We start from the raw sequence: 18,758 nt of genomic DNA, 5'->3' as shown, positions 1-18,758 counted from the left end.
AAAGTCCAGGTGTACACCTGAAATACTGTGTAATGGAATTGAGAAAAATGCAACAGTTTTTTTTTAGCTCAATTGCTCAAAGTAGGGGTGAGTCTCTTACATGAGTTTATGTGTTAATTCCACTTTTGAAGGATTAAAGCAATACTGAGTAGAAAAATAATTGCATTGAGGTAATTACATATTAATTAATGATAATAGAAAAACAAACAGAGTAGAACAATTAAAATAATTAAGGGAGTTATTAGTAAAGTAAGTTGCAATCCTATTCCATTCGCCGCTCTCTATGACACATTTAATAAATTCATGTGGTATTGATATAAAGGTGGCAGAAGTTGCTTTCCTCTGCTATGGAATACACATTATATACCACTACATGGTGATGTAGTATTGTTGTTTTCTCATTAAATCAAATGAAATTGAAGCAATGATGACATGCTCACCTGCTGTAAATAAAGCCATCATCTTTCTTTCTTTAAGTCTCTATAATACCTCACCCTATTTCGATCAACTAGCATTGTGGGTCTTATTGGCTGACTTTTGAGCAGCTAAATAATCTGTCATAGTGGTCAGAGTAAAGCATTAATGTATGCAATTTTAATTCAAACTATTTATACTAGGTAATTACAATAAATATGAATTAATATTAGCATAGAATATTTTCTTCATGTGGCTTTAAATATGTCTCATAGTTCATTATCAACTCCATATTATGCTTTTGGGTGGTAAATATTCCAGCAATATTAGTTATTTGAAATTTCAAACACATTAAAAGTGACATATATTTTGTTCTGCCATTTCAATGGTGTTCTCATGCATTGATTTCTTATCCATCAGGGATAGGTGTGCATATCCATGTGACTCCTTATCAAGTACAGGATGAGCGAAGGCCATGGATCCGTAAGGAGGAAAAGGCTTTTGGTGAACTGCTCAGGAGGCTTGGAGCCCCCGTCTCTAGGACTCTACATTTTGAGAGTCAGCCGCCAACTCTTTGCACGCATTTTGATGTGCTCACAGCATTCAGACCACCACTGCTCATGCAGTAACTTTTTACTAGTGTGTGCCCTGTTTGGCCATGTGTCTTGTACAGTGATGCAGTTTCTTGTGATGATAGGCTTCAGGTAACTTGGGCCACTTCACAGCTGGGCTGGAGATCCCCAGTTTTGCTGATGATTCATTCCTCCAATTTTTTTAAAACTCCTCAGGACCTCCCTGTATAATTGTGCTTAATTGAATTTTGGATTCAAACATACTCTAAAACTCAATAGTTATTAATAATGGAATTGGCAAATTTGATTTGTTATTTTCCATTTATATATATTCAGCTTTTTGTGCAATTATACTGTGTGTGGATTTGATGAAATGTTTATTCTACAATCATCATAAGGTTAAGTACCCTTATCCTCTATAGAGTTCAGAGTATACCCTGGTATGAGTTTGTGGCTGCTCTTTGTTCTTTTGGAAAGCAGCTTTCATTGGAGAGTTTTTCTACCTACTAATTAAAGTTTGTACAGTCATTCATCAAAGAAATTTATGAGAGCTGCTATTCTATTCATGGCAATTGAATATTTATGAGTAAGGAAGTCAAAGGTAGTTGAATTAGTTTTTTTATCTTGCAAAAGGAACATTCAGAGACTCTTCGTAATTAATGATAGATAAATGTTTAATTTATATAGATTTTGTAAATTATTTTCAGTCACGTAGATGAGTGAAAGATTCAATACAGCTTTTAACGGTTAAAAATGATTTCCTCACTTTCGAACACCCCAAATTTTTGTAAAAACATATCCTCTGTATGTTGAACTTGATTTCACAGTGATAATTTCCTGGGGTTCGTTTAAGTGCTGATGGAAAAGCCTTCCCCAAACCAAGAAGAGTTTTGAAAAATACTGAAATCATCAATTATATACATGTCATTTCATTTGAGCACTGTAGAACCCTAACCTCTATTTACTTGTGATATTACCTGTACCTTTTGTAGGTAGTGTTACCAGTGTATGTCGCATTCAAAAAGCTTAGGCATGTGACTTATTTTGTCACTAAGATTGCGAAACATGTGATATTTCAGATAGTTACATCAGTATATTATTCTTACAATCAAAATATAATTCAGGATGCATTACATGTAAGAGGATGAATTATCTATCAGTATTCAGCCTGAAAACTTATTGCATTACTTGACCTGGATGCTTTCTAGCTGGAGAAAATGGAGATATTAAATATATTTTAACTGCTAAGCACAATAGTAAATGGTTCAAAAATTGTGACACTTTGTGGTGTTGAATTACCATGGACAATCCTGTTTAGTAGGAATGTTCCTGGAATAAGTTCTTGTGTATATTATATGGAATATTTGTAAAATCGACTTTTTAAATATTGGATGGGTGGCTTAATTTTACGATGGCCTCTGATATATTTATCTGTGATCTAATTATGCTGAGTATCAGGGGAATGCAGGGAAAATCTTTTAGCTTGGATGGGTTAAGATTAGTGCATGTGGTTTTTATAATGGCTTTGTGAAAGCCAAGAACATTTGAATAGTATCATTTTCAATGGTAGATAACAAATTCAAAAGTTGTCATCTTTTTGTAAATTTCAGTCTATATAAGGAAAAATATTTGCTACTGTCTCTCACTCATTTGAACAGCTGGATATTGTGAAGTAACTACTAAATATAGTTTTCCTCTTCAATGTTTGTTTTGCAATCAATAGTGAACTGTCATTATCAATATCAGTGATCATTGCTATCAGTGTTCAGCTTCGGGAAGAGAGCCCATTGGCATTCTGCTCCATGGATTTTATTTTTCAAATTCATTGATTCTAATGCAAGGAAAAGCACTTGAATGAAATGAAAGCTTTAGAAATTTTGCTCCTTGTTTACGTACTCTCTTGGGCTTCAAGTAGAGTGAGTGATTATGGAGATTCAATTACCTTAATGCATAGATATTTTTGTCCTTATATTGTGTAAATAATTTTTTGTGAACCATCAAGTTATTCTTTCTCCTTGCTTTAGGCTCAACAGTGAATAGTGTAATAAAAGGTGCTGATGAGGATATTTTTTCAGACAATTGTATCATCTAAGAAGTTTGCTGTGAAATCAGTGTTTACCTTAAACCTTATGTAAATGACACCTGCTGCATGTGATTAGGAATGTATGTCGACTGCTTTATCAATCAAAATTTCAGTGCAATTTCTTGATTTCGGTGATTATGCTCCACAGTAAATTTTTTTGGTTATGTTATCAATTTTCAATCCTTCATGTTTAAGAAAAATTAAGTCTTACATACTTCTTAACTGTGTTGAAATTAGACAAGCTTGTTTTCTGGAGAGAATTGTATGCCTCAGAATTCAATCATTATTTTTCATGATTGTTGCTGAAATGCATAACACCATTTTATTGGTTTGTCATAATATTTTTTATTAATAATTTTATTTACTTGTGAATGCCATTTGATGATTGCCAAGTGTAATTATTGTAATATTTTAGAAAATCAAAGTAAATGTTTTTTTCAAAATATTTGAAACTGAGAGTTCATATACATATTTACCTTATGTGTGTACTATTTATCAATGCTATTTGTTGGATACAGAATGCTGGCCATAGTTAATTTTCTTGCAATAATGTCTCAAGGCAGGAGGAAAGATTTTCCATAGTGCTAGTTTGTTCTATTGGATATTATTTTTATCTACTAGAGTTCTGGCTCTTTGGGGCTTTATTATTAGTTCGTTTGTTATTTAATATGTTTAATGTTTGTAATTTCCCTCTATTATCGCCTTCATCCATGATTTTAATCAAGAATTTTGCTACATTTCCAATTCAATTTGCAAAATTAGCTATCTTGTAATACGAAATTGTGTGGCAATGCTCTGGAAAATTTCTCAGCCCTGATGTGGGGGTAAAAGATCAGAAGGGAGAATATGTTGGGGGTGGAGAGAGGAAGGGGGAGATTGGGGGTGTGTTTTAGGAGGAGGTACCGAGACAAAGTTGAGAAGATTACATCTTACAGACAACCAAAAACTCTGGACTTGCACCATGCCACAATGTTTAGGAAGTGGGGTTACATCAGTTAGGGGATAGAGGAAATACTTCCAATTGTTCTCAGGTAACTTGTGAAGTATCCTGTGTTTGGTGTAATTTTCTTTCATACAAATACCAATATTTCAATCCAATCAAGATACCTCATCATTTGCTGAAAGTCATTGTTGGACACTTTTGGGCCCAATAGTTGACTCATGTTGCAGTTGGCCTCGAGAAACTGGGAGTTTTGGAGAAGGTAGGCTGAAAAAGGTCAATTGGCGAGAAAGGAGAGGGGTGAAACACATTTCTATTGTTCTCGTGTAACTTGATAATTTATTTCGAATGATTTATGCTCTTCATAACATGAACCCTGAGCGAGCCATGATCTGGGTGCCAGGGGCTTGTTGGGTGGCCACGGAGGGGAGGGAAACGATAGAGGGGTGGACTGAGGACTGATGGGTGGGGAATATTTTGGGAAATGTGAGACTTAGTTACTGTTCCACGGCACTGAGCTTCTTCATGGTAGCTCCATATCTTGGAGCAGATCTACACTATGTGCTCATCATGTGTAGCCTTAATGGTGAAGGTTTCTGCTTACATATTCTATTGACTTTATCCATTGTCAACTTCAATACCTCCATTTACCTTTTCCTCTTGTTAAGATTGGCAGTCATACTAACAATGAAATTCTCCTTCAGAGCTTGTGGATATATGTATTGAATGATCATGGGGATTATTTATTTTGGAGCATTCAATCTGACTTTTTCAATTCGAACATCTATCTGGGTAAATTTGCTTTAAATTTATTAAATGCATATGTGTTTCTTGGAATCACAACTTAAAATAAAACTTCATCTTCATTTTTAAACTCTTATCTCAATAAATACACATAGAGAATTATGTATTTATCTATAATTTTGTAGGAAAGAAAAATAGAAACTATCTGGGTCACATTACGAGAAGGATAGCCTCATTGTGCTCGTAAATAAAAGAAAAAAAATCTGCAAATGATGTTTTAATGCAATTAAATTTTACAGATATTTTAGCAATATAAAATGTCACAAGAAGTAAACAATGGTGAAGGGAGCAAACAATTGTATAACATTTCCAAATGTGGGTCGAAATAACTTACATAACAATGCCATTTTATAGCGATCACTTATGCTAATATGTAGGTGAATTTGTCTTCCGTAATTTGGCGATTGATACATGAATTGTTTCTTAACAGAGTTTCTTCATTTAAATCTTGCCTTTTATCAGTCTTTAACTCCAGAACAATCGTTTACTTTCTAAACACTCAAAAATAATTTTGTTTCGTAATTAAGGCACTATTTTAGAATGATATCATTCCCAACAATCATATCAAAATGGCATGAGATGGTAAATGACAACAGCAAATGTAAAAATTACTTATTACTACTTTAATTATTGCTGAATGACAAGCTACACTTCCAGTACTTCGAGAACTACCTAATGTGTACGCATTTTTTCCAACATTTCTACAGGGTAAGTTAATCTAGATAAATGATTTCAGGCTTTCTCAGCAGATGGTCTGGGAGAATTATTCTCTGTTATCACACAGGGTCAGATGGGCCATGATTGTTTTAGCTGCACGCCTCAGTAGGTACCACTTTATGAATTATAAGTGGTAAACAAAGTAAAATTAAAGCAGCAAATTTAATTAAAGATGCCACGAACAGTGCAAAAACATATAAATCAAAACCTTTGAATTCATTTAGGTAACCAAATGATTTAATTGACTAGTTGACAACCAGCAAATAAGAACAGGGACATGGAAGATGACACCCTATGCACTTTCCCTGTACACATTCTGCTACCAACATTCCATTCCATTTTGCTATGATATTCATGCCTATTCATTTGCTAATAATAAAAGCTATCAGCAGAGAATACACAATTAAAATGAAGATCTTCCTTTTAGTAGCAGGCTGATGACATGTAACAACAAATTGCTACATGAATGTAATTCCAACAGTAATTTTTATCACCATCAAAAAGAATAGGAGGCATAAAACAATTTTAAATTGGTACATATTTACAAAATCAGAATCACATTAACATTACCTAAACCATATTCTCCCAACCCCAAGAAGTAAAGAATTTGACGGTAACAAATTGCACCACCACAGCCAACAAGAGGCACTTCTTTTTGCAAGTACCTTCTTCTGGTAATAGTTACCTTTGATGTTCCAACAAATCACTCAATCATTCAAGCATAAAATTTATCACATATATGTAAAAAAGTTGAACTATTATGAAAGAGATTACAAAATAGGAGGATGAATGCCAAGATGAAATGATAATCAATAGAGGATGCCCATAATTCACACGTTAAGTCATTATGACATGTCAGGGGCAATGGTGCACGAATAAATATTTGAAACTTTACTATGAAGATTCTTACAAGTGAGACCAGTATAGGTGACAGACACTTAGGAAAGAGAAATTGGCTTAATTTATTACACTAACACCATGAATATAATTATAGCCTGGCGCTGCAACATAAAAAGTGATTTCTCATGAAATTTTCATTGCAACATCTTCTGAAGCTTTTCTAAGATTAAGAAAGCAAATTTTCACAAGCAAAACTAACCTACCAGGGAAATATCTCATTTAGAAAAAAATATATTCAACATTTTTCCTAAGTTTTCTGTCTGCATGGTAATGTCTTCTAATGTGCACAAAAATATTAGAAACATAACATAATTCTAAACGGACGGAAGCGAAAAGATATTATCAATTCCAAAGCACAGGAAAAATTTAAGACATAAATTTTGACACAAAGTCAGAGCAGGATGTCAATAAAATATCTTAATCAGAGAAAGTATATGATAACCTGAAAATATTAAGGTTACTGGACAAGTCACAATACTACTACTGTAGCTTGAATATTAAATCAAACCTATAAATGGACTAGGTATGAATACGCCTATGAATTATGTATGACTGAAAAACAAAGCTTAAATATAAGGGCTAATTATGAGACTCGAGAAAGACATAGCTGTCATTGCATATGGACTAAATCTAATCATGCATGATGCCTGTCTATTGCTTAAGCTTGTATGAATCCCAAGAATTAATTAGCATGAAATTTTGTTTAATATAGCAATAAAATAGAAACAATGACCCAACCTTAAAGCTGAAACAACGGAATTGCTCTTTCATAAAGTCTATACATAATCCCAAAAAGCTCAATTAACAATATCTGGAGAGAGATTTGCAGCTTTTAGCTTAGATCATTTATGGCCCCCATATTAAATTACTATAGCCATTTATTAATAGGAAACGTAAATTCAGCATGTGTTACATTTTATATGAAACCCAATTTCACAATCTTTGAATCAAGTTGTAGTGCTATATAAGTATAGAAATCCCAGGTATGTGAAACTATGCAATAGAATTTTCATTGAAAAGTAAAGACCAATTCAGTTCTTAACCTACTTAATGAGCCATTATGACAGATTCCTTTATCCTAAGAACGTATTAATTCATGGGAAATTTTCATATTGCACATCCGAGATCTCATTTTCAAAAATAGCAACTTTGTAACAGAGTATTTCAACTTAAATCCAAATCTCACAACTTCTTCCTCAGCTGTTTGAATCAGATAAAGAATATACTTTGAGGCTAAGAAGTCATTTTCCAGGAAAATAGTAACCTTAGCATCACCATCACAAATAATGTTATTTTAATAATTTGTCAGGACAAGTGTTTGGACATGGTGGCATGAAAATACCCAGCTGTTTCTGCCTATTTCCTGCAAAAAAAGAAGTTAGCAAAGTTAGGAAGTATGTATGTAGTATTACCAGCATTAAAAAACATCAAATCCCTTACAAACATCATTTGAAGGGAATATATTTCACATGCACCTCAAACTAATCCTTGTTTTCAGTGTTTCATTAACTATTTCAACCAGCTCTACATTGGATTTTGAAAGTGGTTCCCCGGGACAATGTGATGACATAGCTAGTATTTATTCCATTCTCATTGAGGAGCCGTATAGCCTACCTCACTTTGTGGTCTATAACATTAAATTCACTCATGGTTTTATTCCAATACTGGGATGAAGGGGACACAGTCACAATTTGAATTTCACCCTGTACCAACTGGAGTTACATATTTCATTCTTAATTCTATTTACAAGGTCTTCCAAGACAGCTGCCTTTTGCTTGATGAGTTGAATGTCACTCTCATCTTCACAACTACTTAGAAATGACTCTCCTATGATTACATTTCTAGTTCATTTCTTGTTATCATTCGGGCTTAGACTACATTGCTCATTATCATACCTTGGTAAAGTTGTGCTCGAGGGGGCATACTCGGCGTGGTACTGGCTTTATGAGCTATGGTAGGGTTGAGCTGCAGCAGGGTTATGATTAGCGATAACTTTCAGAAAACAATGGGTATATTAAAAGTAATAGTTAAATTTTTCGAAACTAAATGATTATAAGAAAAAATTTAATGGAATTTAATTACCTAGCATCCTAAGTTACCCATAAACTAGGTCTACTTTTTGGCTATACGGATGATGTCAAATGGGAAAGTAGGCACCTACTACCATGGTACATACTTGAGAAATCAAGTAATAATAAAATAGTCATGGTCATAATTAGTGGTTCGGTTGATTCACCAAAGAGAAAGAACATTGTCATAAGTAAAAAGTAATTTTTATGAAATGATTAATAATTGGTACATATTAAATTAATACGTAAAAAAAGGTACAAATGTATAACAAATATGTAGTATTTCCTCAAGTTTAGAAGCCTTCCAAACATGAAATGATGCAATAGATTTTTTTTCAATACGCTGTATGTCTCAATTCCATTCTTTATTTTTTATCTATTTGTGCATCTTTTAAAAGCGCTTTTTAGTAACTACTGGCCCATGAATTATGCATGATGGGGCGGGGTGCAAATGATCAGCTTTCATCAAAAACCTTGTGAATATTAACTATATTTATACCTGAGAGAGATAGGCCCTTTTGTTTATTATGCTTGCAAAGGCCTGTTATTACGGTACATTTTGTATGAATGATTTTTGTGGACCGGAACGGAACATGTACGAATGCATGAACCAAATTAGAACATGTTCTATTTTCTGTGCATGCATTCGCACAAGTTGGGTGGTTACATGGTGCATTTTGGTGTTCGTTCTCGCGTTCATACATTTAGACATTAACCCGTACGTGTTAATGTAAACAGGTCTTAAAAGTTGGTCGACTTAATAAGCAAGTAATGCCCTCATTTCAACCATTTTAGAATCAGCCTATTTTAAAGTGTATACACAAAATATTTGCACGCTTTCATAAATGAATTTATACACTTCCACTCAAAAATTTTTAATAAACATACCTTACACCACAATAAATAAACTTTGTCCGCAGTGACTTAAAGTACGGCACAAACTGAATAACAGTCCTTAACAGCATGTTTTAATAAAAAAATGAGCAACTGCAAAAAAAATCGAAGACAACAGTACAGCATACAGACACTGGAAGAGATGTTTTTTATCAGCAAGTTGACCTAGTTCTACATCTTAAAATACAAGGAAACTGACTCAAGCTTTCTCTCCACGGTAAAATTTGCTATGGGAGATGTTAATTGGGCAATGCATTTTGAATAGCTACTACTACTGAACGTAGGTTTTCGCTGCGAGGGGCATCGTTGCTAATGGCTTCCGGGTCAGCTGCGTGTTGCGCTTTGTCTTGCAAGCTTTCGCATCCGTTACAGAGCGCATCATCAGGCGATGAATGATTCATCATTCATCGCCTGATGATGCGCTCTGTAACAGATGCGAAAGCTTGCAAGACAAAGCGCAACGCGCAGCTGCACCCGTAAGCCATTACCAACGAGCTACTACTACTGTTTCTATTTAGCTTTGATGAGGCCAATTCTAATTAGAATTCAAAACATCTATGACAATATTATACAAATGTATTCCTAGAAAAAGACAGAAATTTTAAATTAAATACTCAGCACTTGGTACATCTAAAAAAAACCTTCTTCACAGATAAAAGGTACCAATGCAACTAAGATTTAATGCTGAAAAAATAGCTTAATCCATTAGTAAGAATTCAATAGCTGTACCTCTGTGATATTAAAAAAAACGCGACTCAATAATTTTAGGGAAACGCTCGACGCCAAATCTGTGAAATCATCAAACATTTGTGCAATGGCGGCACATAGCAAATTTTTATTCACACTAAAGACATGTTTGAAGCTTTTACGAAGGACTTGGGTCCTATGAATTCAGTAGATATAACTCAGGAATTCTCATAAAACTAAAGGAGAAAATATTAAATTACCTTTGATATGCGATGGATGAGAAACATTGAGCCACTCGTCAGACCCATCACAGCAATCACATATACCATCATTTACCCGACCAGATGGAATCGATACTAGAAGATAAAGAAAGAAGACTCTTAAGCGTGGTAAAAATAGTGCATTGAAATAGTATATAATCAAATTTCAAAATAATAATGCTAATGAATGAAAATTCATCACAGACTTAGCCGCTGATGCATCGCATTACTGCGTTACTCAGCACAGGTAGCCATACTACTTTAATAATGTAGTTACTAGTGCAGAAGAATTAAGCAAACCCAATAAGTGCCTTAGTGTAACACAACAAATGTGGTCTCTCCCGAACCAAGAGAAAGGTGAGGGTGCTTGATCTGTTTCAACTGAAATATTCTCTTCTGATAGAGAGTTTCCCCAAGTCCAATGAAATATTTATTGCTGTAAACTTCTTCGCTAGATTAATGAGTGATCTAGTAATATAATTTAGTACTTCACGTATGCAAACATGAAAGTAGACGTTTGGCACAGCGAAGTTAACATATTTACCATTGACTCCAGGGGTATTTACTCTTACCAATATAACTAGCCACTAGATACAATGAAGATCTACTCGTGAATTTTAACCCACCAAAATTGTTAGAGTAGCAGTAAAATACTCCGTTGCTACAGGCAGAGGTTCCTGGCTCATCACTTCCATCTGCAGGGCAGTCACAAAAGTCATCATTTATACGGTCCATTTTAATTTCTTTTCGGGAGGTTAGGCACACAAAGTTTCCACTCGCATTCGGATTATACAAGTGTCGATCACCTCTCTTGATTCCACGAATGGCATCTCCATTCAACAACCACGAATACTTCATCCGTGATCCGTCTGACTGCAAAGGTGATGGTTCTTCATGCTTGACAGGCGAATTTTCTATTATATTCGCTTTACCACCACTGAGTTGATTACTAGCATAGAATTCGATCTGATTTACAGAAAGAAACTGATGCAGCACATAAATAACACCAATGAATGCGGCACTGAAAAACGTAATCGTTAGCTTCTTCCTCTGCACAGTCTTTAGGGAAAACAAAGTATATACCATTATGTATTCAAGAACTCTTGGATCACAATCATACAAAAAAATCACTGCACTTAAAATGAAGTGGGAAAAACTTTTGGAGTCACCATCAGAAATGCCTGCACAAACGCTAAGATAATAATAAAACCTTTTGTTTGAAGGGGCACCGGCGAATATTGCAGATCTGAACTTTCCATGGACTAAAGGACTGACAGCTAATGAAAATGGAAGAGAAAGTAGCAAAAGCGTCAACACTGCATTTTAGCCAAGGTGTGAACTCAACTCATTCCGTAAACTTGAATTTATGTGTTGTTCTTAAGACATGCTGAATTGCATTTACACCGCAATCCTCCATGTTGAATCTCAGCCAATCTCGTTTTTCACGGTTTCGCACGAGAGCTGTATTATTCGCTATTCGTATTATTACAGCATTTTGTGATTTTGTTTTAGGAGTGACGGGATGTCAGCTTGAGCTTGAGGGCGGTGTAATGGTATTGACAACCGCTCGCGAAAGTGTATGTATTTTGGTGAAACAACATCAGCAACTTTCTTCGGATTTTTAAGGATCCAGTGAAAATCAGCAGCTGCTTGTGCCTCACCAACCGATTGTAACTTGTGGATATTGTGTCTGAGGTCTGCTGCAGCTCTCTTTGTAAGTTCTTGATTTATGTTTGAAAATAATTTTAATCGATGAAAATGGTTTGGTGAAGTCCTATTGAATGAAAATAAGAGTACATTTTTCATGGATTTCCCGCGTAGCATCAGGTACTTGCCTTTTGTCGTTTTATGTTAATGAAATGGATATAAATTCACATAGGTTTGTCATACGGTGGGTTGACGGTGGTATTTATGACACACGAGATTAGGCGATTGCCTATTTCATATCATTATGCAAGACGGAATAAATTCCGTGTCTACCCTTTGAAGTCCTGAATAGGATACTTTTACACAGTAGACAAGAAGATTGTTGATTATTTTTATGGTGTAACTCCGTTTTTTCATGACTGTATTAACTTATGGAATTGTTGCAGGTCGAGAAAATTCTTATGAGTATTTACAGAAGCGGAACGCGTGAGATTTCAGATTGTAGATGGTTTTTTGATCTCACGACTTATATGGTGTTTCTCCCTTGTGAAATGTACTGTCATTTTATTTGTGGTCTTCTTATGAGTTAAATACTTGGAAGTTGCTTACCTTTGCTATTGAGCCATTATCAGCCTTATTACCTCCCCTCAAGTTTCATAAATAGCTTCATATCACTTGTCTCAATGCGTGCATATTCGATTCATATGTGTATGGTGAAGTAACAACCTAAGAAGGCACTCGGATGAAGCACTCATTCTGAGGTATAGTAAGTTCCAAAGTAGTAATAATATAAAAATGAGGGTCGCAATTTACACTAAATGCTGTAATTATTCCATTCTCATGCGTGTGAATAAATATTTGCCTACTTATTCATGTGAAAGAAGGTTTTAAGCCGTGGACGAATCATAATTTTCCACCAATTCAAATAGAGTTGTATTCCTTCCTGATCTCAATATTAAGCCCCTATTTTTTCTTTAAAGCATCATATTTTGTGGTTACAACTCTGTTTTAATAATATTATTTTTTTAGCTGTGATGATAGTGGGGACTTTAAGTATGATCGCAATCCAACTATAGTGTTGACAGTACATTGATTTTGCATCCTCATTAATCTCAGCTTTTGTAAGTTTATCATGCATACCATAATCATGATTAGCATAAGAGTTCACTCAATTTTTTGGGAAGGTCGATGGCACCAGACAGTTAACGCATTTTCTGGATGTATGTTAGTGTTATTTTGGTATACTGTTGTGTGAGAATTATAGTATTTGCTCAAAATATTTCCTTTGGGTTTTGGAACATTATTTATTGTCAGCAATAAATACTTTATGTAAATATCTTGAGGACCTCAAGATTCTTGATAAGAATAATGCAAATACATAATTGAAATAGACAACAAAAGCATAAACGTTATGATCATCTAGTATCTTCGAGTCGATCCTTCAGCATGTGTTCACTTTCATTGGATTCAGAAATACTTAAGTTTTATTCCTCATGGAATGTAGGGCAATGACTCCACCCAATTGTGCTTTATTCATTTTACTCCTTTCTTCATAACTTAATTATGTGAGAGATCTTACTGTCTTAGTGATATAGCTAGTACCGTACCTCTGTGTTGCATGGAAATTACTCATGCATCTTGGCGAGCGGGCCAAGAATAATTTCAGTAAACTTTAGATTCGTGTTTCCCGCTTTTCCCATGTGCGTTTGCTGCTTGACCGTAGTTCATTAACTCCGCATACAATTTTTGGCATACTCCTCTGTGAAAACTGGAATTTCAAATTTAAGTTCCTGTTTTTCCTTAGAAGACGTCTTATTATGTGGGTGAATCAGCTGGCCATTCATGGTCTTTTAGACATTATATCCTTTTCAACTATTTTTTACGAATTGCCTCCGGAGCAGTGGCGCCGACTCCATGGGGCCTGAGGGGGCCCGAGCCCCCTCAACAATTCGTTATGGGGTGAGGAAAAAATGTGTCAGGTTTGTCAATTTTCCCGGGAGTGTCCAGTTATTGAGAGTCGGGTGATAGCGATCTAATGTTGATCATATTACTCTTCTAAAAAGCTTTAAAAAACTCACTATTTATAGAATTTCCTGGGGCAAGACCATCGGTATAGGCCCCCCCAATATTTTTTATAACTCGGTACCCTTGCTCCGGAGTGGCACTGGCGGAACAATATACACCCTTTGAGGTTACTGAAAAGATTGGTCAGACTAGTGCACTTATATTAGGTCACCCTGTGGACTCTTTGGTGAAATGCCTGATCATAGCGTGAATTACGCGCATTATTGTAGTTGTTTGTGTAATATGACACCTCCTTTAGTTTACAGGGGATAGCTTTGCGGGACCGTTCAATTGTGAACATGATAAGAGCACTCGTCGCGCTGCTGAAACTTTCTTTAATCCCGTTTTACACGGGACGTGTACTTGCATAATCTGACGCACATGATAGAGTCCATTTCGAAAATCTTCATGTGAAGCGGTGAATTGGTAGAATGCATGCGAAATAGCAAAATAGCCCTTGTTCTAATTTCGTCCATACATTCGCGCAATTGCACGCTAGTTTAAGAAAAAACGCAAATATGAGTTGTGCAAGTGAATGACCCGTGTGAAACGGCCTTTAAATGTTGTGACAGGTCGCTGTGCTGGGAGTTTTTGATGAGCACATTGGAAGTTGTGGCCGAAGACTTCCCCTCCAAGATTTTGTCCCAGTACCATCGGGAGGGCCTTATATTGCTCCGTGAGAATACGTATTTGAAGCCTCAAATAAACATACTTCATACCTCTTTGATCGCAGCCTTCAGAAGCTGGGCTCTTTTCAAGTTGACCCCATAGGAAAAATAATTTCGAAACCGCAGTCTCCGATGGACCAAGATGTTTTTTCATTTATATGATATCTAAGGGCTTGGTAGCCCAAGCTAGTATCTTTTCATACTATGCATTTTTTATTCGAAGTGATGCCTGTCTTTACCAGGCAAAAGGTCTAGGTTGTCCTACGAAGTTTTCAATTTTTTTAATCTTGCCCATGCATCATATATTTCGTGATCCTCAGCTATTTATACTTCCTCCGCCAATATAATCCGTAGTTCCTAAAGTGACTAATCCTACGGTTATATTATCAACTTGTCTTCCTCGATTTCCTAAGCGTCGAAGGATGAACGCTTAGAGTACTAAAAAAATGGTTTCTTTAGGACCTCGAAGTATAACTTACTGTCGGCATCTTTCGTAAAACAATAACCTTTTCGTATAATAAAAAATCAAATTTTATTTTTGTTGATATGCCATTATTAAGTGGTCTCTTAAGATTTTCTAGCTCCTCAATCATCCTCCTAATGTCAAAAAGATATCCATTTAAAATTAGTTGAAGGAACGCGCAGTGTCAGTCAGTTTGGATCATAGGTGGTTTTCAGTGGTTGAATCACTTAAGAAAGTATTTTTTTGTGAAATGTTTCATATTGCTGTTTAAAATTAGCGGGTCGTTTCTACTTTAATTGAGTCAGTCTTACTCTCTTGTTGGTTGTAAGAATAACTAAATCCTGTGCTCGGAAAATGGATTGTTGTTGTTTGGTATGAGGTTTACTTTGTACTCCAATGCCCAGGCTTTTCCATTTCTTCTCGTAATGTTAATATGTCGTGAATGAGTCTTCGGTTTTCATCAAAACTCTTGTAGCCACAATTGGGGGTTGAGGTATCAAGTAATTCAAACCGTTGATCATAGATTCAAGGTCTGCAGTTCATAGCCTGTTCTCACCAACATTTTAGGGAATGCTGTCCGGAATGAATCAATCCTTAAATGCACCCCCAAAATATTTTGGCAAAACAAAATGTGGTATGCGCAGAAATGCCGCTTCCGGTCTTTCTCAGGAATTATACTTGTAAGCTTTCATTTATTGGAAACGTTAAAATTAAAGTATAGTATTTTCGCGTAAATAGCACTATGCAACAGTCTCTCGGGCATAAACCCCCATTGAAATTTCAAAATAATAATGGAAAGTGTGCTTGTAGCAGTTTTTTGCAAAATTTCAAACGGTAAACATAACTAATTACAGATTTTACTCCGCCCTTTTCTCTATTATGATTAGGGAATGTGTTCTATCCCTTAGAGTATGTAATTTTTATATTACTTTAGAGTGCCTTCCGTCAGTGGCTAAGTGAGGGTGGGGTTTGGGGGATGAAACCCCCCCCCCCCCCAGAGCTCAGAGAAATTTTTAATTTTAACACATTTTACTTAATTGGATTGATATTACTAATAGAATAGTGTAAGAATGAATAAAATATCCCTCAGAAAGCCATAAAATTCACCATTTTGAACCATTTATCTTTAAAAATCCGCAATTTATTAATCTCTCACCTGCCGATTATCCTGGTGGGTATACCATACCCCCACACACCTCTGTATTAGTTGCACCTACACCTCCCCCCCCCCAACCTTAAAACCTAGCTGCGCCCCTGCCTTCCGTAACCCAGTGTAGGTTGCGAGCCCCGTGAAAACGGGGTCAAATTATTTTTCATGCACGTGTAGGTTGTATTATTGAATTTTTCATGCACGTGTAGTGGGCATCCTCTCCATCCGCGACGATAATTGTAATGCGCGCCACAATAAGCCCCCCGCATGGTAAGCCGGCCTATTGAAAGCTAATTCCCACTTCCCTATATTGATGAGCCCATGTATTCCCCCTCCCAGACCTTGTTAAACAATTATGGTTGGTCCTGGGATGACATTTCTTGTGCCAGTATCCACATGCCATAAAATTAACGGTATTAAGTATTAAATACATCAGCTCAGATTTGTTGTCTAGCTGAACTCTCTGCGTGTGTAGATTAAATAACTCTTCAACGATCAATCCTTGCCTAGCGGATATGTTTAGTGCATTCGCTAGCTAATAGTTATGTTCCGAAAACGTATCCCCCTCAGTAAACACGAACTTGTATTTGAGAACTATAGATATCCTGATTGGTTCGCAAAATAAGTCGAGGTTTAAATTGTTTCATTTGGACCTTCGTTGCTCTTGATTTTATTCTCATGCTTAAAACAACTCTATTGTCAAATTTTATTGATGAACCGCAGGCTACTCTTTTTTCGTAGTCACCAGCAAGTGCCAAAAAACTGAAAATTTTCATTGAACATTCCGTCTTAACTCGCCTAGAGCTAAACTCGAATTTGCTGTCGCTGAATTTACGCCGAATGATTTTATCAGCTATTTTCCATATTATAGGGTAAAGTTGGCTCTAGTTCAAGGGATGTTGGTTCGAATTCAGGCCTAAGTGAATGATGTGAAGGCCAGGGAAAATTGTGACCCTTTTGCAATCGTGGTGTGTCAAAGATGGTTTGAGTTTTACGTACTCCGTTGCTCTGCAAACAAGAAATTCGATAAAATCAGTGAGCGCTTAAGAGTGTTGTCGCGTGCATTCGTTGGTACGAAAGCTCTTGGCTCCGCGTCAAAAACGTAATTATCCGCTTTTTGCCAGCCAGTGGTCTAATTCTCTTTTCGAGGTCTGAAATTTTCTGGTGTGGGTTGCTTTTTCTGGGGTGGACTTTGGCCCCGAGGACGAAAGGGTAAAGGACCTTCCCGGCGTGTTTATTAAATTGCTTTCATTTTCACTAACAAGTTTAGTGACGATCTCTTGCGTTTTTACCATCATGTAAGTGACAATAGGGTGGTTTCCTATTATTTTTTTATTGCCTTAATCGAAAGATTATTACTCCTGGAGTACATATTTCGCGCTTTTAGATTTTTAAATGACAACATCTATTTTTCGCGATTAAATGAAAAGGGAAAATTTTCAAGCGCGCGAAAACGCGACGCTTAAGTATGAATGTCGGGAAATATCTCCGTACGTCGTATTTCTGGTTCCCCCTCCCGCCCGGTGAGGTGACCTTGAGGCGAGGCTTAGCTCTGATACGTCGCAGGATGCTAGCGGATAGCTGAGTACCTTGCTGAACGGTAGCGCTTGGCTTAAAAAAGGTTTATTAATACCTTATCAAACGAAGAAAACTTTCCGACCATAGGCAGTTTTAATAGGTGATTATTAAGACATGTTTCCCTGAGCTCTGTGCCTCATGCTTGCATTGGTAACCTCAGACGATGCATAACTCCTATCCTCTCGTGTAGAAACTAGGTCCCTGTGACGTCATGCGGAGTGGAATCGCATGGGCGCCAATCTGGCCTTTTTCAAATGAGGATAAAATTTGACCCTTGCCATTCGTCTAAACCGGTATTTCAAAAACCAAATAATTTGTGTATTATGAATACACTAATGGTGGGTAACGAATCGCAATCAATGCCTTTCGTTTTCTTTGATGAAGGAAACTACCCTATTGTGATCGTTGCGTAGCGTTTTTCTTCCCAGTTTTTAATGTGCTACTAATACCGGGAAACGTGAAATCATATCTGCTATTCAGTGCATTGAAGCTTTTATGGAGTGTGATACCGCGTATTATTAAAAATACTTATAAATCACGTGAAATGACAGGTCTGGGAATAACGAGGCTCATTACAACATATGTCTCCGTGTGAATTTTAAACGATTGTATCAGATATGCGTTGCTCAAATGATGGCTAGTCTTGTGCGTGAAAAGTGATGGAATGATTCAGGCTGAACTGACCCTTTTTCAATTGTATGAATTACGGTTGTGATTAATCATTTTTGTTGCTTTTTGTACGCGTACATAAAATCCTTCGTGCCTTTCAGTGCAAGGCAGCACGTGTACATGTATTGTGTTGCACAATTCAATGAAAGATACAGGTATTAGGAGTCGTAGGTCCGGAA

At 36.1% G+C, this 18,758-nt stretch overlaps 3 protein-coding genes across 7 annotated transcripts in view; 2 read left to right on the top strand and 1 right to left on the bottom strand.

Annotated features, from left to right (window-relative positions):
- The window catches only part of LOC124164571 (mitochondrial protein C2orf69), a 38,600-nt gene extending 35,086 nt beyond the window's left edge, over window positions 1–3,514 (top strand). For all 3 annotated transcript variants that reach the window (XM_046541951.1, XM_046541949.1, XM_046541950.1), the window contains one exon: window positions 835–3,514. In XM_046541951.1, coding sequence (XP_046397907.1) covers window positions 835–1,043 — 209 coding nt within the window. In that variant the 3' untranslated portion in view covers window positions 1,044–3,514. The remainder of the gene's footprint in view (window positions 1–834) is intronic.
- Window positions 3,515–5,013: 1,499 nt separating this feature from the next.
- LOC124163553 lies at window positions 5,014–11,784 on the bottom strand. Its single transcript, XM_046540537.1, has 3 exons — window positions 10,967–11,784; window positions 10,341–10,436; window positions 5,014–7,793 (listed from the first exon to the last, which is right to left on the bottom strand). The coding sequence occupies exons 1-3, from the start codon at window positions 11,424–11,426 to the stop codon at window positions 7,720–7,722; spliced, it is 630 nt and encodes a 209-aa protein (XP_046396493.1). The 5' UTR covers window positions 11,427–11,784; the 3' UTR covers window positions 5,014–7,719.
- Window positions 11,785–11,847: 63 nt separating this feature from the next.
- The window catches only part of LOC124164204 (E3 ubiquitin-protein ligase RNF19B-like), a 324,394-nt gene continuing 317,483 nt past the window's right edge, over window positions 11,848–18,758 (top strand). For all 3 annotated transcript variants that reach the window (XM_046541432.1, XM_046541427.1, XM_046541429.1), the window contains exon 1: window positions 11,848–12,054. The gene's annotated coding sequence lies outside the window, so the exon portion shown is untranslated. The remainder of the gene's footprint in view (window positions 12,055–18,758) is intronic.

This window comes from Ischnura elegans, chromosome 8, assembly GCF_921293095.1.
Source record: "Ischnura elegans chromosome 8, ioIscEleg1.1, whole genome shotgun sequence".
In the NCBI taxonomy this organism is placed as follows: domain Eukaryota; kingdom Metazoa; phylum Arthropoda; class Insecta; order Odonata; family Coenagrionidae; genus Ischnura; species Ischnura elegans.
The sequence above is the reverse complement of the archived record's forward strand: the minus strand, read 5'-3'. Positions and strand labels throughout refer to the sequence as shown.

Coding starts and splice junctions, on each gene's coding strand:
- LOC124163553 (XM_046540537.1), bottom strand. CDS start 11,426: ATGGTATATACTTTGTTTTCCCTAAAGACTGTGCAGAGGAAGAAGCTA. Junction 10,437..10,966: donor CTGCTACTCTAACAATTTTG/GTGGGTTAAAAT, acceptor TTTATCTTCTAG/TATCGATTCCATCTGGTCGG. Junction 7,794..10,340: donor TCATCCATCGCATATCAAAG/GTAATTTAATAT, acceptor CTTTTTTTGCAG/GAAATAGGCAGAAACAGCTG.